This window comes from Anomalospiza imberbis, chromosome 3 (genome assembly GCF_031753505.1).
Source record: "Anomalospiza imberbis isolate Cuckoo-Finch-1a 21T00152 chromosome 3, ASM3175350v1, whole genome shotgun sequence".
In the NCBI taxonomy this organism is placed as follows: Eukaryota; Metazoa; Chordata; class Aves; order Passeriformes; family Viduidae; genus Anomalospiza; species Anomalospiza imberbis.
In genome coordinates, this window is record NC_089683.1 from 24,449,337 (window position 1) to 24,475,833 (window position 26,497).

General features: G+C 36.6%; 1 protein-coding gene across 3 annotated transcripts in view; it reads left to right on the plus strand.

Moving 5' to 3' along the window:
- Positions 1-2,242: 2,242 nt before the first annotated feature.
- Positions 2,243-26,497, plus strand: part of TINAG (tubulointerstitial nephritis antigen) — a 36,066-nt gene continuing 11,811 nt past the window's right edge. For 2 of the 3 annotated variants that reach the window (XM_068183668.1, XM_068183667.1), the window contains exons 1-9: positions 2,243-2,736; positions 3,903-3,966; positions 5,057-5,146; positions 6,733-6,847; positions 12,338-12,461; positions 14,178-14,328; positions 19,777-19,957; positions 20,386-20,431; positions 24,917-25,022. In XM_068183668.1, the coding sequence (XP_068039769.1) occupies positions 2,367-2,736; positions 3,903-3,966; positions 5,057-5,146; positions 6,733-6,847; positions 12,338-12,461; positions 14,178-14,328; positions 19,777-19,957; positions 20,386-20,431; positions 24,917-25,022 (1,247 nt within the window). In that variant the 5' untranslated portion in view covers positions 2,243-2,366. The remainder of the gene's footprint in view (positions 2,737-3,902; positions 3,967-5,056; positions 5,147-6,732; positions 6,848-12,337; positions 12,462-14,177; positions 14,329-19,776; positions 19,958-20,385; positions 20,432-24,916; positions 25,023-26,497) is intronic. The other variant, XM_068183666.1, reaches the window with a different exon arrangement.

The following is a 26,497-nucleotide window of genomic DNA, read 5'->3' on the forward strand; positions in this document are numbered from 1 at the left end:
AGAACTGCTGAAAGAGAAACTAGACAAACATTTTTGCACTTAACTGTGACAACTAAAACCAGTACTAGGACCCTAACTCTAAATCTTAGCATAACAAGCATAACAGCTTGGAACAAGCTAATTTTCAACAGAGAAAAAGGATCACATCCAGCTGTTTCTGAATTATTACAGATAATTCAGTGCATGCTTCCACACAGTGAACACAGAGCTTCTTGGCTTACAGAGGAAAATATTAAAAAAAATCTATTTGATGAAGCACAATGGAATAGTTTTGTGGGATTTTTTAAGGTTTAACAGACACCATCAAGTGGGAAAAATGGGTTATATCAACTTTGTTGCAAAAAAAGGTGCTTAGAACACAAGTTGATTTTTGTGTTCCTTTAAAAGAAACCTAACTCCCGTGTAAATGAGCTGAAATGATTTCCAAGCAAATTCCTTGCCTCTGGTTTATAATCAGCAGGTTTTTAAAGTTAAAAAAAGATATGCTTGTTCATTTAATCTGACAGACATTTATCACATATCCTTTCTTATGCTTCCAGAGCAAGGCGATAACTAGATAAAAGTATTTCTCAAGATTTGTATAAAGGAGATTTGAATTTTTCTAATGTCAGTGCAAATCAGAGGTCATTTTCTTGGAGCTGACAGAACTGCACAGACCTAAGGAAAAGAAATGAATTATAATTTCCAGAGATCACTTTTTCCATGAACATATCCTTTCTTATCTCCCTTATATTTGTTGCATCATTGCAATCAGTGACAGAATTGAGGTTGTCCAAATTTTTCTACTATGAACAAAACAAAACCAAAAAAAAATGCAGAGCAAATTTGAAGGTTAAGATTTATGTACCTTTAATTTGATGGACAGTAATTGCCTGTTGCTGACCTTGGCCTTTCTGTTATCTTTCGCACAGAAGATTGCCTGCAAGAAAGAAAAATAAAATTGTGTGGTCAGAGGTAATTTTCTCTCATCTGCAGCTCCTTAGTTGTGACAAGGACAGTGTAGGAGGCAGGTCCAATAAAATCACTGCTGGTAAGAAATTGTATTGAAGATTTCAGTATTTGGATTACAAGCCAAAATATATAAACATGCACACATTTTGCCTCTTAATATCTCTACCATTCATGGCAATGCATCCACACTGGCTGTGCTTTCAAAAGTAGCTGCCCTTCGATGCTGTGCCTTCCCAAGCAGTCCAGCTGAAGTCACAAAGGGAAAAAATCCCCTCAATTCCCTAGAAAATAACCTACCATCAACTTCTCCAGGTTCCTCTCACTCACTAAGAAATGGAGACAGAAGGAGGACTGGTTTTTACCTCTGCTTGTTCGGCTTTGGAGACTTAAACTTGTTCAGATCTGAAATTGTGTGTGGGGTTATTATTCCAATTAAGCCTTGTGTGCTATCTCTGGTAGAAACTTCAAGGTTCTTTGGCACTTTTTTTCTGGATCTTTTTCTGGCAATAGTACCATGTATATTTCTTTAAGCCCTCTGTTCAAAAACCTAGAGATTACTGATCAAGTAGCAAAGGCTGTTAGACTTATCCTTGATATCTGCTTTTTTTTTTTTTTTTTTTTTTTTTTTGTGAATACATAAATACAGCCATTTACTTTTTACATAGGAATGAGCACTTATCAGTCAGTATTTATTATGTTAATTAGAATGACTGCCAAGTTCATTTTGACTAAAGAAATGCAAACCTTAAAAGAATACCTTTGACTAATGGTTTATACTGAATATCACCTGATTTTTTTCTGAATTTGCCCATAGTAAAACAAATGAAAAAAGTGAAGCATATAAGGCTAAGACAGATCACTGGAAATAAAATTGATATGGGGGATGCAGAATAAGTTTACTGCAGTGATGTCACCCTGCTTATCAGATAGGAAAATTTAGATGAGATACAATCTAAATGTTAAAGGTTTTCTAATCATGTGGAGAACATGCTAGTTATAGGTACACAAAAAGAAAGAGAGCTTCCTTTGACACCATGTACTCATTCCTCACATTGTTTTGATTTTAGAAGTCTGAAGTACAGAACTGAAATACTGGATCGTGTATATTTTGTATAAGCTGAAGCTTTGCTATAAACTTTCTCACTTGCGAGAGATCACACCAAACTTTCGTAATGATGAATACATAGTTGTGGCTCTGTTTCCAGTACTTCTGTATCTTGGACAAATAAATCACTTTACAACATATCTGATTAATAATTAACACAAGCAGAGTCTTCCTGGAAAACTGTAGTCTGCAGCTTTCTGTTCAGATTTCTTTCTGATTGCTAGCTGGAGGTACTACATCTAGAGTAAATGAACATTTGCTGAGAAAGTGAAGGACAAAAAACCTAAAAAAGGCTTCTAGAGGCACAAGAATGTGGCACAAAATTCAGATATTGCTCTTGTATTGCATTGCCAGTGAAGTTTCAATGGCAAAACGTCTTGAATCTAGAAGAAATTTCCCCAAAGGACTTTACTCTGTAAAAGACAGTGGTTCTGCTAAGTGGAACAGGATTAAAAGGAGTCTGTATCAGGGGAGTTCCTGCAGGATACGAGGCTGTTGCACGGGAAGAGATGATGACTGCAGCTTTACCATTGTCTCCAGAGCAGCTATATGTTACTGTGATCAGTACTGCACCTCGGGCTCTCCTGGGCCTGTAGACTGCTGTACTGACTACTGGGATGTCTGCAACCAACCCGCGGAGCCCACCAGGTCAGAGGAGCCTTGGCCGCCTCCAGCATGGGGTAAGTAGAGAGAAAATGCTCAGTTGGCTTTGGTGCATCACAGTGAAAACATACATAGAAGTAGAATCCTGAAAATGTGACTAAAGACATAGTGGACAAAGACACTGAGTATGAAACTGGGGTGAGAATTATACTTGCTGTGATTTCTTCATCTCTAGGACATTAGGACAATCAACATAATCATTAGGACATCAATATAATCAATTTGATTATATTTCTCTTGGACAGAACCTCTGTTTATTTGAAACTTCTTAAATAACCTCATTGGGCCAAAATTAGTGCAAACTGAAAAAATTTCAATAGGGTTTCACAAATTAATAAGAGATGAACAGCAAGCTCTAAATATTTGTATCTATTAGTACAAACAAATCATCAATAAAACTGAAGGTTGTCCTGAATGACAGTGGCCTGAGATGTTCTGCAATGCTTTTGATTCAGCATAGGTTTCATGTGGGACACTGTTTCTGGTGACAGCTCAGGTGCAGGACTAAATGAAGGGATGTGCTTAGAACAAGGATTTGGGGCATATTTTAGTTTCTTACTAGTTAGTTTGCAGTGGAAGTCTCTCCAGGGCTACTCTAAACTAAGTCTAATTATTTTTAGTATTAAAGATTGCAAAAAAATTTTTTTTCAACCATCTGACCCTCCCTTGGCCAAATCTCTGCTGGTGAAGAAAATTTTGTATTGTGATTTTAAGACTATGCAGCTTCTTACTATCAGTACACCAAATCTGACCAAAGATGTAGAGAATGTACCAACATTACAAAAGCCTAAAATCAAGAAAAGACTATTGTGACTTTTTAAAATTAACTCTCTCTTTGCAATAACCTAGCTGCTTGCAGTTCAGCACACAGAACACAAGCTCTTCAGGAGGCTGTGCTCTTAGGTGTAAAATAGTAATTCTTTAGTGGGTGTTTTGAATCTGATGCTGAATTTATTTACTATGAATGATAATATATTTTCTAAAAAAGTAAAATACATTAAACTGCCTTCAGTACTTGGAAGAAACTGGAACTGTATTGCTGACTTTCAATTAAATAATTGAACTGTATTGCTGACTTTCAAGCATACTGAATAAAACCAATTAATACAATAGTAGCAAGAGTTTTAAGTAATTCACTTGAAGAACTATTTTATTTTCACACATCTATATGTTATGTTGGCAGGTTGTTATAAAGATGGCCGATATTACGGAGAAGGAACAATAATTAAAGACAACTGCAATTCCTGGTAATGTTTCAGAGAACAGCAAATTGAATTTTATCTAGCATATGTCATGAAACAGGAATTAAGGTAGAGAGCATCTTTAAATTCATATTAAATATGTAATCAAATCAAAATGGCTGCAAAAACGGTGCTAAGTATTAAGGTTTTGTGGAGGTAGATTACAGTCAACTTAGAAGAACAGCAAGAGGGAAACTGGAATTTCTAATCAAGATATGAATATTAGACTATTCAGATCTCTTCCTCACTAGCTTAATTCTGTTTCTGCTCAGTCAAACCTGAATTGAAATGGTTTCAGTCTAGACCTGGGCATTGTCCTGAATGCAGATGAAACAAATATAACAAATATCATTAAACTTTATAGAATCTTTCCTCCTTGGTTGTTTTTTTTTTTTTTAATGAGTTATGAGAACTTATATTAACCTGTAAGGAAAGGATATAGTTATAGTTGCTATAGTTATAGTTATAGTTATTGTTGCTATAGTTATAGTTAGTTATAGTTATAGTTATAGTTATTTATGTGAAAAAGTAGTGAATTGTTTGAGCACCCCTTTCTCTGCCTTGTGACAGAAGCAGACAGTGCAGACAGGGGAGCTTTGCTTCAGCCCTGGCAGTTGGCTGCCTGAGCTTTGCCTCTCCAAAAACCAACCCTACCCTGGAGTGACTGGAATCTCAGGGCTCCAGCCCCACCCAAATAGGGCTGGAGCTCCCACACTGTGCTGACTTTAGCCCAGGGTCCTTGGAGCATGATGTCTGGGGCCAAAAAACCCTTTCTGAGTTTCCAGAGTAAAACTTCCTCAAAACATCACATTTTATCAGCATCATCATCAACATTACATTCTTTGGTTTGGTCTCACAAAAATGGAAGCAAAATGTTTCAGATATGACCTTTCTCACAAACTGTAAACCTTCCCACCTTGTTCCAACTCATTAGATGGTGAAGTAGGAAGAAATGATGCTATGTTTTCATAAACACTCTGTGATAATTATCTTGTTCACACCTTTTTTGCCCTCCATCTGCCTTCTGCTGTTAAAGTGCATATTTTTCCTTTGACAATTCTTTTATTTTTGTTTAATGATATTCTTGTCATTTCAGCAAATGTTTCAACAGTCTCTGGAAATGTTCAACAGACGTATGCCTTGTTCGCCAAGACTTAATTCAGCACATCAATTCTGGAGATTTTGGGTGAGAACCCTTTTATTTTAAAGTTTTGTTATGCATCACAGTATTGCTCATTCTGTGTATGTGCAAATAACAAGGCATGCTGTCTTCCCCACCCGTTCTTTCTCCAAATACATTACAGCAATTTGACAGTAAGTATGCATTTGTGAAACTTTCCAAATCACTGCAGATTATAAAGCTTTAAATGGAAAATACTGAACATCTCATGCTGGTAAGAGAACATCTGCTGTAAACATCTATGTAAAATATTCTCCAAATTTAGAACAATTCATTTTCTCTCAAAACAAGATTTGCACCATCTTCCCCTATTCTTTACTGTGTTTATTACTGGGGATAGATATTTAAAGTAACTTTTTTCTGCTCCCTGGAGAGCACTGTTCCATGTAACAGGACTCTGGGTAGCCCTGGAAGTGGAGAAGATTGGTGCAATGGGGATCAAGTTATCAGAACTTGGGGGCTTGGTGTTTTTCTTGCTAACAATCTCATTCCCCTGGCGAGTGTATAGAGATTAGGGACTCTGGTACTGGATCTGTGCCTTGGGAGCCTGCTGGCTGTTTACAGACAGAGACACAGGGGCAGCCTCCCTAGGATCTGGGGTGCCAAATTCACCAATGAAGCCTGCCCAGGTTTCAAGCTGTCATCAGTGCTGAAACATTCTGTAATTCATGGGAGACATTTAAAGCAACTGAATTAGGATAAAAAACCAAGTTAGGCCCCTGGAGCCTGACCCTGTCTCTTGTCAGTGGTGACCAATGAGATCTGTCACAGGGTGACGGGTGAGATATGACTCAACTTCTCCATGTGCTTGCACTTTTCACTGACCACAGGGAGACCAAGAGCAATGAGGATTCTTTGGGCAGCATGAATCCCACTCTTGTTCGGGTAAAGAGAATGCTCTCTGCCCTGTCACTCAGCCCTTATCCAGTAGTAAATGTCAGTGTGTTCCAAATGAGTATGGCTGCAAGGGTTTTTATTTTTTTTTTTTTTTTTTTTGGTGCTGTGCATATAGCTTGCACATCAGCATTGCAATCTGAGTCAAGTCCACCCGAGAGTAGCAAGGGAATACTTAGAGAACCACGGGGAGCCCTTCTCTCACAGTGGTTATTGGTATAAAACTCGGGCAGAAGGTGTCAGCTGGGCTTTTTGCTGGGTTTAACAGTGTCTGCTGGTGCACCAGAGCTTGAAGGTGCACTGCAACTCACAACATGAAGCTGCTAGTCCTCCATGGGAATCTGGGCTGGAGCATGATTTGAGCATAACTTCAAAAGAACAGCAATATTTTGACTGAGTGTCTTGTTTGCCAGTACTGCTCTGAAGTATTGCATGCTCATGTCCTGCAGGCTGATGTGATGCTGGTCCCAAATCACCACTATTCATATTCTGCTGTGTTGCTCCATCTGCACTTATCTGCAGTGGAAAAGCCAATAATAAATATTTTCTCATGCATATTGAATGCAAGTTTTTGAAATGCAATTTCAAAAATTTATTTCTCGATGCTTTTGCTAGTTGTACTCTTAAATGAGCAATGTGTTAATGTGAGTGTTATCTCTCACCCGGGTCTTCCTTTTTGGCTTTCATCTGTGAGGAAGATGGAAAGCTGACAACTACAGTCAGTTCTGGGGAATGACAGTGGAAGAAGGTTTCAAAAAGCGCCTGGGCACCTTCCCTCCATCTCATTCTTTGCTGAATATGAGAGAAGCTCCTGTAAGTGTCATGTACACTTGTTAATTTTTTAAAATAACTTTGTCACATGCAAAAATAAATGTGGACAATTATAAGAGTACGGTGCAGGGTTTTGTCACTAAATGTTTCCGTGTTGAATATGATGTTCTTGGAACAGTTCTATAAGTCATAGAATGTCTGGCTCTATTGACAGAAATCAAATACGGAGCACAAGAAAATCCTAGTCACTGTGAAGCTCTGCAGCAATATTAACTTATCATTGTAGTTCACTTTCTTAAGAGGGCTCCATATTAATTCCATTTAGCTTCATTTGCTAATCATTGCACACACAGCTGTAACCACAGAAAAATACATCTGGGCATAGTTCATTAAGGCAAACAGCTGAGACTAAACAGCAATCTTTGACAGAAGCTGTGAAAGCTCTTTTTGGCTTTAGAGCAAATGGACAGAAAAATTGTGGGAATCATTGCAAAATGAAATGGTTCTCTACTACCAGCTTTCTAACCCCTTGGTCATGGCAATTCTCAAGCTAAATTAAATTTCCTATCATTTATTTATGCTGAAATTAGTTCTGCATCAAAGCAAATATACTTTAAGTTATGTATGTTGGTTAATTTAAGAAAAAATAGAAGTTATTGAATCCAGAGTGATTTTTCCAATGCTTTGGATCAGTTACTTTTTTTCTTTCTTAGAGGACACATTTTATGGAATTCACAGACCAAAAATCTCCCACCTAACTAGCTCATCAGAGTGAAATTAGAAGTGAAAGTATAAATAGATAGATCCAAGGTTTGCAAAAGCTTTAAGTATAACTGGTGTTTATCTTTGCCTTCAATATAGCTCAGGCAAGTGATGCCATTTCATTATCTCTTAGAAGTCAATTTTTGATGCATGTTTATGTGTTGTGGTGTTTCTACAATCAAAATAAAGCTTTCCAAACAATATTAAAGGTGGTAATATAAAGAGCAGTTCTTTAATAAAGCCTTCAGGTGCACAAAATATCCTTGTGCATGCCCAGTATGGGATTTTCACAAATGTTGTAAGTTTAATTAATTAATTTATCTGGCAAGTACATCCTATCGGAGGTCAGTTGCCCTGGTAACCACCTTTGGGCCTGGCCCTTGGAGTCTCTCCCAGGGGTTCTCAGCTATATATTTTGTTATGTCTCCTGTGTGCTGGTGCAAAACAGAGTGTTCTTGTTAGAAATGCTTTTCTTAAAAATAAGACTATTTATTTAAACAGAATTTCAAGAAGGTGACATAAATGTGTGAGAAAGGGTAATCTACTATTCTGAAGCATGAGAAAGCATGAGAAATTATATAGCTGTATATTAAAAATCTACAAAGCTGCATATATATATATATATATATATATATATATATATATATAAATATTTGGGCATCAGTGGCAGAGGGATTTCCACATGATAGAAGGCCCTGTGGTGACAGAGTACAGCGCTGCCACTTGAATGGGTTTTGGGGAATGAAGGCATGGCCTCTGCAATAATTTGAGCAGTCCTAACCCTTTTGCTTGATTCAGACCATTCTTGGTTACACACAATGTCAGCTCCCTGTACCAGCATGGTGAGGCATTGGGCTCAGGCCCAGATTGGCAAATCAATCAAAATTACACTCTGAAGGTTTGCCAGAGCAAGAGGTGGACAGGAATTAAGCTTTGGAGTTTTGCCTCATAGGATTTTCTGGACTATTTTTTGCAGCCAAAGAAGATGGCAGGTCAAAATAAGACAATGGCATAAAAGAATTTAACATTTAATAGGTGTCTGCCTTAAGTTACCAGTGAACTGCAGCAAGGCTCAAAAGAGTTGGATTGATTTGTTGTTTTTGGCATTTTCATTGAGGGATACAGTGTGAAGCTTATGTAGCACAGGCAAAAAAAGGATGTCATGTACGCAGCCCAGAGATTGAGATTTCCATTGCTAAGTATCTAGCTAGGTGAGACAAACCCCGCCCAGGAAAACAGGAAAGGGAAGGTTTCAAGGAATTCTTTATGATACTTCCTTTCCTCCATTCAGTTTGTAGTAGCTGTTTACTCAGTAGTCCTGCATTATATCCAGCTTATTGAATCACTGTTATTAAGCTTCCTGCAGTTACTTTCACTGCTACACTTCTTACAGCCTTTGTTCCACAGATATGTTTGTCAGCCATATTTTCTGTCTGCTGTTTTATGAAATCTGTGAGCCACAACCCAACTCCCTTTGGCACTGCCAGACACCCAAGGAGATTTGGTGCATTTTTCTCCAGAAATCCAACTTGGCACATTCATGCATTTAATCATCATGAGACTTCCTTACATGTTGATGGAATCACATAGCTTTCACAGGATTCTAGGAAATCCTTCTACTTACAAAAGCTAAAAATATAAAATAATACTTTCCGTATGACGTTCTCAGGTTCTGCAAAATTCTTAGGGAAGTCACAAACTTCCTAAAGTTGCTCATAGAGCTTCTAAATGTTCTGCTTTTAATGAAAGACTTTACCTACTCAACAAGGTGATACTTTTGTCTGGAAGGGAAGTTTGTCATGATGGTACATTAGAACACCCAAAAGGCAATGATATGGAGCGAGAACCAAATCTGAACTGAGGACCCTCTGTTGCACAGTATGGCTAGACCTGAGTATAGACCAACAGCTAAATGCACCACTAAAACTGTTTGACTCCTGACAAAGCTGAAGCTCCTCCATCTGAGAAGGCATTTTCATTGCAGGAGACAGTGCAATCATTCTTGAAGTTCCATGTAGTAAAAGAATAATTGCAACACCTTTAAAAGCACTGTGATGTGCTTTTGGTGGTAATCTGTCAGCACAAGTCCTGGCAAGAGGTACATTGCTATGGTAAGGTCTGCACCCCCAGCAAGAAGGTACACACCTGAGTGCCATCTTACAAGAAGATGAAATACATAATTCAGTAATAAGGCACCATTTTTTCTCTAAATATCAAGAAACTCATAAAAACAATTGGAAAATGGACAAAGTACACCCTCTGTTTCACTGGGATATGGCCTTTCACAGTAAAAACCCTCAGCAGTTGTATTTCTCTTACAAATGGAAGGTAATTCGTGCCCATTTGGTCTTCACAAAGCAATTGATGTCCAGGATCTTTCTACTACATAAAAAAAAAAAAAAATGCTTTTCCTCAGGGAAGCTATTTCCACATTTGCAAATTCAGTTATCTTTGGCCTTTTCTCTCTTACTGGTCATCTTTTCTGAAGAAGTCATTGTTGAAATTCGAGTGCTCTTTTATGTCCTCTTACCTTCCTGCTTTGTCCGGACTGCTAACTTCACTGCAGAGAGTAGGTATAAAGGTTTAAAAATAGTTCACCATTCATTTTGCTGATTGCCTTGTGCTGTCTGATGCTGGTCCATGGAGCATACTTTGAGAAACAGTTGTCTAGACTTGGTATTTGACACAGACTAGCAGTACTTCTCAATATCAGGGTAGAAACTTTTTCAGAAAAAAAACCCCAATGTTTCTGGCTACAGATCACTCCTGTATTTCTAAATGGCAAGGCTGAGGGTTAATGAGGAATTTGCTCGGGGATTTACAATATGAGGCTAATAAATACATTGACAGTGGGTTAGGAATACATAAAGTAATACATTGTCAAGACTGGAGATCTTTGTAGAATTTTGCTTTTCTCATTGGCCTCATTTGTAATGAGGCATCATAATGAGCATTGTAAGCAGCCATTACCCACATAATTGTGCTAAACATTTGCCAGATTTTCTACTTTACTGGTTGGTAGTGAACAGTCTCATCATATAAAAGAAAATCAATTTCTCTGGGATTTCTCCTGTGTGTTTCATCTTCAAAGTAAATCTTGAGCTAGTGCTTACTCACTAATAATGAGCGTAATGATAATTTGTCAAGTTATTACTTAAATTAGTTGCTGCTTCCTGAGTGTCACTTGATGTTGCAAGTTCCATGTATATAAAACTCTGAAAAAACATTCTTTGACACTGATTAATCAAAATACTGAGATTAATATTTTAGCAGGGTTTAAAAAATTTTAGACTTTTATGGGTGGAGGTGAGACTTTCAAAATCATTGACGTGACCTAACAGCTTGCAGTATTCCTTCATGGATTCAGGTCTTGCAGTCTGCATCTAACCTGCCTAACCTAGAACCACTGGGTCTGGGAATACACACAGACTGTACCAATTTGGCTGTTGGAGTTATACCCCAGCCTAATGTCAGATATAGACCTGAGATACAAGTTTCCTTTTTCCTCACCCACTTTTTCTCAGCTGGCAATTCTCTGTAGCAAATCCAGGTATACAAGCTGGATGGAGGGATGGAGGTGCCACTGCTTCACAGTGTACACAACAAAGAGATCTTGATACAGGCAAAGAGCTAAAATTTAGTTCTCCAAAGAGTCCTAAAATAGTTTGAAAGAACTGGCCTCAAACATTTAAGTCATCTTAGCAAAAGTATGTTTTATGATTATAAATCACATAAACAATTTAGAAAAATGTTTTAGCAAAGGTACCCAGAATTTAAACAGGATGGAAGCCATTATGCTTCACAATTTTAGCTTGCTTATGAGAAAGAAGCATCAGTGAGTATTTTGCTTAGGAACAGATTATCTTATTTTGTATATTGTATTTCCTTCTGGAACTGAAGTTATCAATAATTTTTTGAAACAGACTGATCGCACAGCCTAATATTGCAATTTTCTGTGGCCATTCCTATTTCCTTGCACAGCATACTCCATCATTCCATGAAGTTCAACAGTAAAAAAAATGTGTCAATGGGTCAGTGATTTTGATATGTTGAACAAAGAGCAGATTATTAGCAGTTGTACCAGATGGCTCTTGCATATGCAAATATTTGTTCAAAGCTTGGAGGGGGACATAAATTAAGGCTGAGAGATAAAGGTGCCAGAAATGACTGGCCAAATTGCTTCAGGGAGCAGATGATGAATTTTCATGAATTCACTATCAGATTGAGAAGCAGAAGAAAAATCACTGATTTTTATTCTAGAAAGGGAATAATTGCTTCAGATTGAATAGCCTCTATGTAAAAGACAAATCAATGATACACTGTACTGATTCCTCTCCCACAGTGACTAAAATTTCCTACCTACAGCCACATGTCTGGGAGAACAGGGTAACAGGTATTTAACTTCACTGCTATTTGTAGCAAAGGGCTTTTCTTTCAAAAAAATGCCAGCTGGGTCACACTTAGCAAATTTCATAGTGAATTATTATTTGAGATAAAAATCAGAGAAGAATTGGTCAGGTTATTCCGGTTGGCAGTCTTGAAGCTCAGCTTTTCAACTCAGTTAACGGAATGCCAGAACCCTCCTGCTCTCAGGGGTCTGCAGCACCCAGCCACAGGGAAACCACCACAGAGTTGCTCAGGAAGTCACAGGGGCCAATGCTTTAGGTTTCCTTAGTCTAAAACTTAAGAATTTTACAAACAAAATTACGTTAAAATTTATGATAAAAATAGGAAATTTAGCATATACAGATCTTCTACATTTTGTTTCAGGGAAAGTCACTTCCAGAAGAAAAGTTTCCTGCAATCTTTTCAGCCACTTATGAGTGGCCTGAGTGGATTCACGATCCTTTGGATCAGCAAAATTGTGGAGCATCCTGGGCTTTTTCAACCGCAAGTAATATTTCTTTTTACTCCCTTTGACAGTATCAGTGATGTTAGATGAGTAATGAAAATTGTAGTAGTTAGTAACAAAATAATATCAACTCACTTGTCACCTTTTATTACCAAATAGGAACATTTAAAATTGCTACAATTTTCCCTCTATATTGTCCCAAAATCTTTAAATGTCAATCTAAGCAGCAGCACTTTGCTTTTCATAAAATTGTGTAACATAAGCATGTGATCAATCTTTGTGACTTAATTTGGCCAGTGGGTCCTCACAGGCGCAGGTTTCTGCAACTGCTTCTTTAAATCACAGCAGTAAGAGAAGGAAAGGAGCTTTTAGGTCAGCTAATCCCAGCTCCCTGAAAAAAAACAGACTGAACGTGCTCTTTTTTTGATATTTCTTATCCACTGCAGTTTTAAAAAGAGAAAACCAAGAGAGCATTTAACAGCTCTTTTGACAGATTACTGCAGAGATGAACAGAGATCACTGAGGGAAAGACTTTGCAGATATTGTGTCTAATTTTTCCTTTCCATAAACAAATATTTTTATTTTAATTCACATAATTATTTTCAAAGCTATGTGGTGTGAGATGCCTTCACATGTTGTTTAGGTGCAACTAACATTTTCAGTCTGAGTTTTCAAGATTAGCTGTTTCTCAATGAACAGACAAGCACTGCTGTATAATTTTTTCCTATCATGAATAATTTCTGTAAGTATTCCAGAACTTTACAATAAATGGCTTTTATACCTATGAAAATCAATTCATTATCATGGGACAACTCCCAAAAGCACAAAATATAGTTGTCACCTGATATCAGCAAACTTTCTTTTCTGAAGTCTTCCTCAGAGTTCACCAAAGTTAGTTTTGATTTTGATTGGGATTTAGATTTCAAGAGATTTTTTTTTAAATTTTATTTTACAAATCAAAAATATTGGGCTAAAATTAATACAAATAAAATTTAATCATAGGTAATGACTTACAATGAAGCTTAATGATTGCTGCATTGTCATTTGATAAAGAAAGTAAAAGCACTTTAATTTCACCCACAACTTAGTTAGCCGAGTCTGCCTTTAAATCAGTTCATAAATATATAAGTACTAAGAATCATGACCATCTGATTGAATTCAGATAAGGTATCTATGTCTGAGGAATAATTTTGTGTAACAAGGGAAGTAGGTATAAAGAGTCCTACATTTATACTTCAATATAAACATCTCCAAATATTTATTGTAATAAAACCAATATACATTTTCAGTCTTGAATTTTCTTCTTTATAGGACTGCTCCTCTTTTTTTTTTTTCTTTCCCCTCACAGAAAGGAAAGAAAGGTTGAAAAGAAAGCAAAGAGATTTGGGGATTCAGCTGCAGAAAGTTGGGAAGTATTTGTTTCTTCTGCTGAAGACAACCAGATGTGAATATGCATTTACAAACATGATACAGACAATTATGCAAATGTCTCATCTGATATTTAGGCATTTGGGACTTTATAATAGCCAGTAAATCTAGGAATTTGTCATATAACAACAAAGTTGCTCATGAGGCTTTGCAGTTTCACAATCGTCTCTCACAAAAGTCTGGACAGATTATATCAGTACTGTTTAGTGAAGATATCTGCACACACAGAAAATATTGAGGTTGTATTTCTGTCCCTCTTTCACAAAAAAAAAAATGCAAAGTTGTGAGTAATTACTTGATTTTGATAACAGAAAATTTATTTTCAAACAGGTGTTGCAGCAGATAGAATAGCAATTCATTCAAAGGGTCAGATCACAGACAACCTTTCCGCTCAGAACTTGATCTCTTGTGATACCAGGAATCAACATGGATGTGATGGTGGAAGTATTGATGGTGCCTGGAGATATCTGAAAACACATGGGTAAATATTATATCTGTCTGTTTAGATTATTTTAAATTGAAACCGTTGTTTAATTTGCAATAAGACAATACTGTAAATGCACTTAAAACTTCTGTGTTTCTTGGGATGCAGGCTCTTCATTTGAAACAACCTTGAGTAATCAGCCAGTTGCATGAGACAACATTGTGAATATTCAAAATAATCAAACATCTTTTCTCTATAAAGCAACTTGTAATCATCTCATTCCAAGGTTCCAGAGTGCAACACTCTATTAAAGACTGTACCTAGATCCTTCTTCTTTCAGATCAGATTAAGCAGAGTTAAGAGCTATCAAATTCCCCATGAAAAGCTAGAACCTTTAAAATGGGACATAATCATTTATGGAATGACAAAATTATTTTGGTTGGAACTTTGGAGGTGACCTGATCCAACATTCTGCTCAAAGCATGACTTTAAAAATAGATCAGGCTATTTAGGCCATTTCCCTGGACACATTTTGAGTATCTTCAAGGATGGAGGTTCCACAACCTTTCTTGCAGCAGGTCAGTTTTTTTGACTTACGGTCAAACACCTTTTTCTTATATCAGCATTTTCCTTGGTAGAACTTGTGACTGGTACCTCCCTTCCAGCTTTTCACTGTGCATCTCCAAGACTTTTGTTCTGTCTTCTATATACCTCTTCTTACATAGTTGAAGACAGGAATGATATACTCTTTTGGCTTTCTCTTCTCTAAACTGAAAAAGTCCAGCTGCCTCAGCTCCAGTCCCCTAAGTGCCTTCCAATGGATTTGCTCAGTTTGTTAGTGCCTTTCCCAGGAAACACATAAGTGAAAATATAGCTCCATCTGCTGAGTTGTAATTTGAGGGGAAGATTAATTTTTCACAATGTCTTGGTTATGTTCTTGGTAACACAGCCCAGTATGGACCATCCACATTTGCCAAGAGGGCTCACTGCTCACCTACATTCAACTTTCTGTTTCTAAGGACCTCATGTCCTTCTCTGTTAAATGACTTTCTACACGGGCAGTGCCCTGACAGTACCTGGGCAGTTCTGGCTCAGAGGCAAGATTTGTCATCTGTCTTTGTTGAAATTTGGGATATTTCTGTCAGGCTAATTTCTTCAGCCTATTAACACTGCTCTGAACAGCAGACATGCATACTAATCACTCCCTAAAAGTTTTACATTCTTCACAAACTTGCTAAAGGTGATTTACATCTGTCTGTCCAGATTGTTAATAAAGATACGAAAATGTTGCTTTTGTGTTGTCTCCTGGGGAATGCCATTAATAAACAGACACCAGTCACTTCGGTCTGTCGACCTTTCAACATGCCAGTCCACAATTGACCCTGTAAGCAATTTACCTAATCCAATAAACTAGAGAGGCACCCCAGAAACCGATACTGAAAATGTCACTAAAGACAAGCTAAATGATAGGTACTGCTTTCCTTGTTCTCTGTGGAGCCAGTCATTTCATCATGGTCAGACTGTCTCACCATATCATCATTACCTGTCATGGGAAGTCCACACATCCTGCTTCCAGTCCTCTCCTTGAAATCTGTGTGCCTGGAAATGGCTTCCAGGAGAAGTTCAATAACTGCATTTTAGATACCATGTAATTAAATTGGGCTGTTTCTCACATTACCAGAATTTTTTATCCTTTCTGTTCCATACCAAAATCTACTTCCTGTCTTTCTTTCATACAATCTCATCCCTTACTCTGATGTACCTGAAATTGACAGACAGAGTGATCTCAGGTGTTCTCTCTGTCAACTTTTCATTTTATTTATAACACAAACAAACAAACCATGTCAAGAGCAAAAGAATGTCAGACATGATGTGTCATAGTTGACATGGCACTCTGGGAATCCAGGAGACCTGTCACACCATACAAGTGATAATTCTGCTTTCTGCAAGTGTGTCAAAGTATTTCTGATGTGACAAGGATTTTGTATTGTTATGGGGGGAGTTTACTTCGAGTGCTTCTCTATCTTTTTCTCTCAGGGTTTCAACACTAAACTGGCTTTCATTTGGGTTTTAAGAAGGAGATCCTTCAGCTGAGTGATTAGCAAAGGCCCCTCAGCACCTCAGGAGCTAAGGGAAAAGGCTTAATTAATGAAGACATGAAAGTTATAACTTGACATTTTAATTGTAAGCATTTTTTAACTGCAATACTTGTCTGTAACTAGAAGAACATTCTCATTTTACTCAGTAGCTCATGTTTTTGGGAGACTAATTGCAACTCTTTCTCTGTGGACTGTTTTCTTGAATGTTAAAAACAGGAGCACAAGAATTGCTGGTGTAGATAAGAGAAGTGAGAATAATTTTTATGAGCATTATCTCTACATCAGTTGGACCATGTTATTTTTAGAGGAAAAGCTGTAAATAATGCAGCAATGGGACAATCTCCTGGTTTTCCTTTCCCTCTGTTACCCCTGTACAGGCACAACTACCATGAACCCCATTATAATAAAATTCTTCCTTTGCCAGAACATAGTATTATTTTGACCTTAGCACTGTGGTTAGTGACATGGCCTGTTATGCAGAAGCAATTTAAGTATAAAAGAGTTAGCTTATTTTTAAAAGAAAAGCAAGGCAGGCTGAAGCTCTACAAGGCACTTCATTATCCACCTAGCTATACCTTCCCAGGAGCTTGTTCTGGTGTGAATGCAATAACATTATGTTTGACCTGAGTAGCAGCGTGACAGAGGTGTGCTGAGCAGGATTTCTGACTGATGTGAGCCTGGAAACATAGAGCCGCAGCACCTCAGTTCACACAGCACACCTGTGAACTGTCTTTTCACCTGCACACTCCCAAGTACTTGCTTATTGCTCAGCCTCATATTATTCACCAGCCTCTTGCAACTGACCATCTCAGTGAAAAATCTGAAGGGCAGTTGTGAAAACCATCACGAATTTCTGGAAACTGTTTAAATCTCCAACAAATCTCAGCAATCCAGGATTAGTTTCTTAGTCATTTATTATGCTTTCTGTTGCCATGGAGCTAGCTCCAGCACGTACATCATCACTGTGCTATGAGAGACCTGTGCTTGCTACCCATTTTTATCCCTGATCATTGATTTGTCATCAAAGTACTACACATAAAAGTATTCCTACTTACCTATTTTTATAAACATTTCTACATTCTGCTTTTCTTTCCGCAAGTTCTAATTATATTTCAAAACCCATTCCAAAATTTTCAGACACAAATAAACACATTCAGAGAAATATCCAAATATCTTTAGAACAGATACTAGAAGAACACATGAACAGCACTTCTGGGTCTGAAAAGTGTCCATCGAGCCCAATGTTAAGTCTCTGACAGAAGCCAAGAGCAAATAATATCAAGAACAACAATTAAAAAAAAAAAGAAAATTTTGATTCATTTGGCTCATAATTTAATCAGTTTTGTAGCTAAACCCCATAATCCATAACCTTTTATCTGTGACAATGAAAATAAGTTTGGAAATTTATGGCCTACAAGTTAGAAGTGTCTTTTGAATGAGCCCTGTCAAATAGTCCTTGCTTCCATACACTCTCAGGTGACTTATTTTTAGGAATATTTATATTAAAATCATTGTGTCATTATCTCCATACCGTGCAATAGGGAGAAAGCACATTGATTTTCTGTGGGGCCTTGTAAATTATCACAGCAGGCATCCAATGCTGTTTAAAATTTCTGCTGTTTTGATTTCTGGAGTGTGCTCAGCTCAGGTTTTTGACAGATGTTCAGGAAAATCAGGTGCTGGCCTTAACTACCCCCAGTGAAGTCGGAAAAAGATTTCCATAAAGCTCAAGGAAGCTAGGCCAGTGCTGAGATTTGACTTTTCAGAATCACTAAACACCCAATTAACAGTGAAATCTCCTGTAAGTGGAGCTAAAACACTGTTTAAATATCACTTTCTCTTTGTTTTCCTCCATTAATTAAAAAATAAATATGTATTCTATTACTAATTATCATTAAAGTGCTTCAGTTACAAGTCATAATTTGGGAGAAATAAGTGTTCTTGAAAGCATCTATTCCAACCAATAAGGAAAACAAAAAGGTTATATTCATCAAGAATAAGGAAGAAACACTTCATTTTCAGGTGGTATAGAAGTTAGACATGAATGTAAATTGTGCTTCCAATCACAATAGGCCTTAATCTGATTTGTACCTTGGGCTCTTGGCAGCTGTAAGGTATGAGAAAGATGTTATTGTTATTAGTCAACTTGCAAATAACATAGTCTAATGTTTAGGATTATTTTCTTATCTCACAATTCAAATATATATAAATGCAATGAATCGACAAAAATTTCATTAGATTGAACACACAAACATGACTTCAAATGAATTCTGTCAAGAATGCATGAACATAGTACAGAGTTTTCCTGGTTGGCCCTGGATCCTGCTTGTTTCTAATATTATTTTTGTATATATGTATCTATATTTGTGCAAATAAACCTATTCACATCTCTTTCTGTTTTTCTTCTATGACTTTTTTGGAAGGGTCTTCTCCTTGAAGCGTTTTTAATGCTTACTGTTGTGCTGGTGCTTCAGCACATATGACATTGTGCTTCAGCACATATGAAATTGTGCTTCAGCAGAAAGCTGTTCAATTGTGTTAATCAAGGCTGCAGAAACGGTGGTTGGTGAAAAGATTAAAATGTGACTGTGACTCTCAGTTCAGAGATCTTATTGGGATTACCACACAGCTCCAGTGTGCTACTGTGTGTATGTGGTCTGCTTTGGGCAGAAAGAAAAAGATATTCTCAGATTTTCTATCACCAAATGCTAATGGTAAAATTCGATGTCTTATTCAAAACAGCTGAAGCATATACGGGCTTATCTTGTAAAACTCCTGACAGCTAAGTATACACTGGAGTAGTTATACTCCATATTGTGTAGAAATATAGTTTTGAGTTCCTCAGGTTCAGAAAGTCCAGTATAATTGATGAGCTACTTAAATACAAATGCTTTTTATAGGACTGACTATTTTAAAGTATTCTGCTTCAGTAAAATATTTAATTATGCTCTGTAAAAGAAACCCTCTCGTAGGCCTGCATGGCATTACTCAGAAATGCGTATATTGTTTCAGAAATGTCTAACACTATTCCACGTATTCCATTTCACAAGCCATTTTTGATAAATGAAGCCCCTTGACAACATTGGTAATTTATTGATATTTTTCAGTGTGAACTTTCATGCATCATTAATAAGATGAATGTACCAGGTGACAATTAGTAAACACATTTTTTACCCTATCTCTCTTTGGAGAAGGGTGGGGAGAGGACCACTGTAATGGAAGTTTAATCATAAATATTATGTATATCAATTGAAGGAAATGCCATCCAGCTGAAGATATGCCATCCACATTTCTGACGAATATTACATGGAAAACGACAGTTGCAAAATAATTAAAAGCTTGATGTAAAATGGCAAATTTTTTTGAGCGAGCTTCTTATCAACTCTTTTTTTAACTACCTGAACAGGGTTGTATCATATGCGTGTTATCCATCATTTTGGAACAAACACCTGTGGCCATCAGCTGAAAATCAGTGTTACGTGTCAAGTGAATATGGGAAAAACCATACAAATGGGCCATGTCCCAATGCTTTTGAAAAATCCAATCGGTTATACCGGTGTGCCTCTCACTACAGGGTGTCCTCAAAAGTAAGTTCATGAAATTCATCTGTTGTCTCAACAATTTTTCTCCTTTGAGGTTTGATTAAAATATGTTCACTTAACTTCAAGACTAGAGCTCTGAATTTTCCTTTATGTTGCCCTTGAATTTTCCTATGAGTTGAAATTCTTTATAGTTTCTCAGTTGTACATAATTTCTTTGAAGTTGATACTTTGTGGTCCCATAGAAATAGAAAAGAAATTATGGAGTCATAACACTGCAGTTGTTCTTCTTAACCGTGTTTCTGAAGGTTTTGTTGATTTGGTAAACCAAATATTCTCCAGCAGAAATATGAGTACAAAGGTATATTTATACAATATATAAGTGCACACAATGATAAATTTGTATGAGTTTTAATTTTATTTAATAAATGTAATTTTCCCTTGCTCTCTCTATTGCTGCTCTCATCTTCTCTCAGGAAACTGATATAATGAAAGAAATCAAGGACAGAGGACCAGTGCAAGGTATGGTAAGTTTGAAGGATGATAACATTATTGAAATAGTTAGACTGTGCAATGACCTTGTATCAAAATATTAGAAAATGCAAATTATATGCCACAGTGAAGAAACAAGTCATATGCACTGTAGCTCACCCAGGGACATTTGGTGAGTAAATAGTGTCCCTGAAGGCAGCATGACTGCATCAGAGCCTGTAAAGAGTAAAATGACCTTGTGCTGGATATGTTGAAAATTTGTGCAAAATCTGTGTGCAGGAAATCTCTGTGCCTTTTTTCATGATAGTTCTTTGGTCATTGGTGAAATAGCAATTTGTGCCCGTGCAGGTGGAATTAAATGTTAGCCAAACTTGGTTCTGTAGGGCTGGGGTTGATTACCCACAGCTAAGGCCAGCCCACCAGACCTGCTCTCCTCTGAAGGTAATGCTGAACTATAATGGGTCTTCCAGCAGATCATTCAGCACTGAAATACCCCAGAATTTCTCACTTCAGAGCCCAAATGCTCTTGTTGATGCCTACCAGTTTTGAATTTTTCTGCTGAGATCTGCAACGAAGACCTCTCAGCTCTGCAATGAAGACCACTCAGAGGTCAGAAAAAAAGAGATTTCAGCATTGAGTAGGGAACTGCGAACATTTTTTTTTTACCCTGGATACTGTCCATTTGTGGCCATGTGTGGTGCTGGCACCAGCTGAAAATGCAGGTTCCTGCTCACAGCCCAGGCCAGTGTAACTAGAGAGATTGATGGATGTGGGGCTTGGGATGAGTGAGAAAAGTCATAGTGCAGGATCTCCACCTCTCTTGGACAGCTGGCTGATGCAAAACCAAATAATTTTACTTCAGGGGACTTCTGCATTTGTACTGCCTTTAATTATATAAGGAATTATCATAATCTCCAATTTATTATTCAAATGGTTTTGATTATTAGATAGAATTCATTTTGGTGCATCATGTAGTCGAAATTACTTCTTAAAGCTCTTTATGTGGGCAGTTGCAATTAATCTGAAGCTCAGTCTTAATAAGATCAACATCATCAGTCTTTTTTTTTTTTGTTCTGTCCAAGTTTGTTTGCTCAAGGAAAATATGATTTCCCACACTGCATTTGATCTAGATGCAAAGACAGTATTTTCTGCCAGATTTAGAAAATTATAAAAATCTAGGATCCTCAAGTCAGAGTTTCAAACCTCAAACATTTTTCTAGATTAATCTGCTAGCACTAAATTTTATACATTAAATAATCGATATTCAACCATTTGTTAGGATTCAGACTTTCAACAATTCATATAATTTAAAAAAATAATGCTTTTGTGTATCAGGTTAAGGTAATGCTGTTTGTAGAAAAATCAAGATCTACATAATGACATATAATTGAGAGTATGCATCACTGAGTGAAGTCACTTGCTGTTTTTTCTTTTGGCTATAATAAGAGTTTTAAATGAATCACAGTTATGACCGTGTAATTTGTCACTGATCCTCTCTTCTATCTTCCCATACTACAAATGCAACCAGGGCAAAAGTCTAATTTTAAAACCATATAATACTTTTTTCTGCAAATGATCTTAAAATACTGAAGAAAGTTTTCCATTATTTATTCACTTGTCATTCCTGAAGAACTTACAAATTGCTTAGGGACAATCTTATCTAATGTACTAAGCAACGTTTAATAACTGGGAAATATTCACGATTCTTTCAACATCAAAATGATGAATGGATTTTGATTTTTGGACATATTCAAAGTTAAGAAAAATATGTTTTTTAATAACTGTGAAGCAGTAGGTTTAGAAATGTAATTGAAGATTTTATGTTATACAGCTTTCAAGTTTGAATGACAATTTCTCTCTGACCTACATCATTGTCTTACATGGTACAGAAACAGAGCAATTAGCATTTTTTGATTCAAAGATTAAATACTAGTTTTTTAAGAAATCCATTTTCAAGTAAACATAGTGAAATTTCACCAATAATTTGAAAGCATTCAGATGGACAATTCTAATATTGCCAATTCATCCCTTTTTCTTTTTTTTTTTCATGGACTTTACAAATACTCTGGTGGTTATAATGCTGATATAGGAAAATTATCCTCTCTGACACATTAGTCAGTCTCTATTAAAAGAAAGGCCCACACATTGTTTGCAATACATCAGAGTTTTGACCCCACAAAACTTACAATTTCAGCTGTTATGATCTCGGGAAAAAAATTTATATTTGCTAAAGAAAGTGAATCTGTAAAAAGATTAAGAAAATGATCTGTAGAAAGCACTAGGCTGTATTAATGTATAGAGCTAAACTTTGTTTCCTTTTGTAGCAACTAGTTTTCATTTCTCGTGTCTTTGTATGATTAAAAAGAGACAAAAATTCCTATTTGAGAATTTTATGCAGGGGAATCCATAGTGGAATCAATCTTTTAATCTGCTGCATCTATATGCATAGATCTGACAAGCTCAGCACAACTGAAGTAGCTCGTGCATGAACCATAGTAAACTTTATGAAAATCACTGCCTTTTCTGATTCATTAATAATTAATCTGTTCATTCTGGGAAATGCAAAGTCTTTCCTATGTGAGAAGGAACAAAATTAGCTGGTGGACTGTGATCACCTTGTCCTGTCCAAGTCACAGTGTGTATCAGGACAAAGTCACTGAATAAATAAAAATATGTCAGTGCTAGATCTAGAATTATCATCATCTTTGTCCATCCTGTACTTGATGCATGCAGACCACTCTCACTCCAGACTATATCATTATTTGGCTACTGATTGCAAGGTATTACATATACATATGTATATATATTTACACACATATACAAATTAATGTATACACACATGCCCAGGCGTGTGATGTATAGATAATATATAATAATGGATAAAATTCTATCACATAAACTAAAGTTATTCTGGAAATACACTTCAAAATTTATACTTCATTTCAGTGGAAAAAAATTAGGTATGATACCTCTTCACAGATAAGAACATGTGTCATTTGGGGCACAAGTTATGTTCTCCTCTGTACTTACAGCTGAAGGCATTGGAAGAAAGAGATGGGCTGAGTCTGTTAATACACGGCTCCACAACTGGTGTCACAGCTAAAATGTTGGGTGGTTTTGAAAATGGAATGACCTAAGCACCAGGCATGCTGGCATCAGATGGGATTCCCATTTCTCAGAGAGGAAGGAGAGTCTTTGCTCAGGAGCAGCAGATATCATTGCCAGAGCTTCAACCAAGATGTGATGGGGAAGGGGCACAATATCAGACTTGCCTGTGGCAAGGCAAATGGCCTCATTTCACCATGTTTTGAGAATTCTCTCTCATCCCCTAAAATTTTTGACTGTTTCATATTTTCAGCCAAATATGATAGAGGTTGTTGTAAAGATAGTTAATGTCCTTTAAGTTTATGAAAATTTTATGTAGGAAAAAGAAATTTGTAAGTGTGCCAGACAGAAAAAAAAAAGGCAGCATGAGCTCAACTTACTGGATACTGCAGATCGATACAAGGCACATATGTTATAAATGGTCCAACCACATTAAAAATGGTCATGAAACTTGTACTTTATGGGACTCCCAAGGTGCAAGACTTTAGGAAATTGGATTTCATTAATTCTCATATTTCAAGCTGTGTGGCAGTTAAAATCACAAGCTAAAAATGAGATGGAATTAAGCTTATGTTTAATGCTTCTAATTCACTGGAATCTAAAGGTAATGTAGACCTGAAAAGTATTTTCATTTCTCTGGATCCGGTAGCCCACCATAAAGCAAATGATACTAAGATGGCAGAACATATGTGGAAAAGAAACCCATAACTATTTTCTTAATAAACAAGTGAATAATGCTCCTAAGAAATAATAAATGGGCATAAAATGCAACTTGTAATCTTTATTCTCTTGCACAAAATTTTCAGTTCATCAGTTATGAATGTTCACTGTTTTCACTGTTATGAAAAAAGGGGTGTTTTTTTTCCACACTTTTAACTAACAGTCACAATTTATACACATACAAGCAATCTAATTTTCTTTAAGGAGATTACTGTGTATTTGATGAAATTTAAGTTTCAGAAAAAAGGCATGTCACTCCACCGTATTTCACAGGATATACACTTTCTGTTAAATACTTTTCTTGAATATGCATATGCCAGCCAAACTTGAGCAGTTTATATATGAACCTTGGGGAGATTAATTTTTTTGAATTAGATTTCAAAATTTATGTAAGCCTTCATGAGGCAATGTTTCTTCTTACTGCATTGGAAGAAGTCAGTGAGAGGGAGTTTCCATGACAAGGAAAACTAACAAACTTGATAAGAGACCTTAGAGAGAGCTCTGATTAAGTATTTCTATTGGTTCACTCACAGCAGGACACTTCTGGTAAATTGATGCTTTTAGTGGAATTACAAAGTACACTTAATGCAGTCCAGTACACAACAAGAATTTCACTGGTAAAATGCAAGAAGCAAAGAATAATAGAGGTTACGTTTTCTGACTGTGGTGATTTTTCCTATTGTTTTTCAGCTATAATGAAAGTGTATGAAGATTTTTTCCTTTACAAAGAGGGAATATATCGACACTCCCAGAAAGCAGGATCTAAATGGAAAACTCATTCAGTCAAACTCCTTGGGTGAGTAAAGCACATTCTTTTACCCTTTTTCTCTGCCAGTCATGAGTGTAATAAAACATCAATGACCAGTTTGTAACCCAAAGATTTGACTGTCACACATGGAACACTACTAGCTCCCAGCATAAGACTGATGTTTCATTTTTGCTTTGTCTACGAATTTTAGAGAGTATTGAAAAGAGGTGTAGACCTATCATATCTTAATCTACTCTTATATTTGTTCAAAAACTTCAAATATAATGTTTATAGAATAAACCATTAAACCCTGTATAAATATAGTAGAAACATACATACCATATTAAAAAAAGATATATACACACATATATACACCATATAAAAATACATTGTTGGGTATTCACAAATATTCCAAGTACATATCAAGTTGTGAACAAAGTTGATATAATTTTCTTCAAATATGCCACCAAACAGAATGCAAATAGGAACATGAAAATTGACTGCGACCACCCACTTAAATGGCATAGCTTACTGGCACAGCAGTCTAGGCTCTCTCGCCCTGAATAGAAATCAACTGCTGCTGAGATGCTGCTGATTTTATTTGGAAAACTGCTTCAGAAGTATGTGTGTAGTACACTAGTGGATTTCCTCTCAAATGTAGACCAGGCCCACTATGTTAAGAAGACTAGTATCTAATAATGCATATGCTTGAATTACTGAACATACCACAAGGCTTTATTCTTTGCCATGGAGGGAATATGCAAGGATGAATTTATTAAATCAGCAAGTGAATGCACAGAAAAATTACTGTAGAATCTCAAGCAAATATTTTATTGATGGTCTAGAATATCAAGCAAGTAATGATTCAATATGTGCTAGGAAGATTACTGAGAGTATTTTCAACAAGTACTTCAAGAACATAAAATTGCAAAATAAGGGACATTTTGTGCTTGTGATCTTAGTGAAGACGCCTTCATGAAGGGCATGGGAATGCCCTTCATAGTTGTGGAATGCTATGGATTACAAGAGTATGCCTGATAGTGGATAGAAGCAAAGAGAAGCAGCAGGCTTATGCATAATCATCTTTGATACTGCTGCAAAAAGTATTTACTCAGGCTAATAGAGGGAAAACTCCTGATCATATGATTATAGAGAATATTGTGAAGCAATGAAAAAGATAAACTGGAATTTAGTGTAGAAAAATGGAGCACTAAATTAGGAAAATATGTTTATGGAGAACAGATGGTAAGTGTTGGTTTTTGTATGTGTATTTAAGGTAACAGCTGTGAGAAACCAATAACATTACACTGTAAAATTTGCAGTGCAATTTGAATACTTTAGCTCTGGAATGAGCTGCTGTGAGGCTGTGAGTTCAGGTGTTGGGAGGGCTGTGAAGTATGCTTGGTGCAAGCACAGGGTGATGACAACTCTTCCCTAAGACAAGCTGCTCCACATTTGTGCAGAATAACCTACCCAGATGAGTGATTATGCAAGAATGGCACCAGAGGACAAAGTGACGGCTG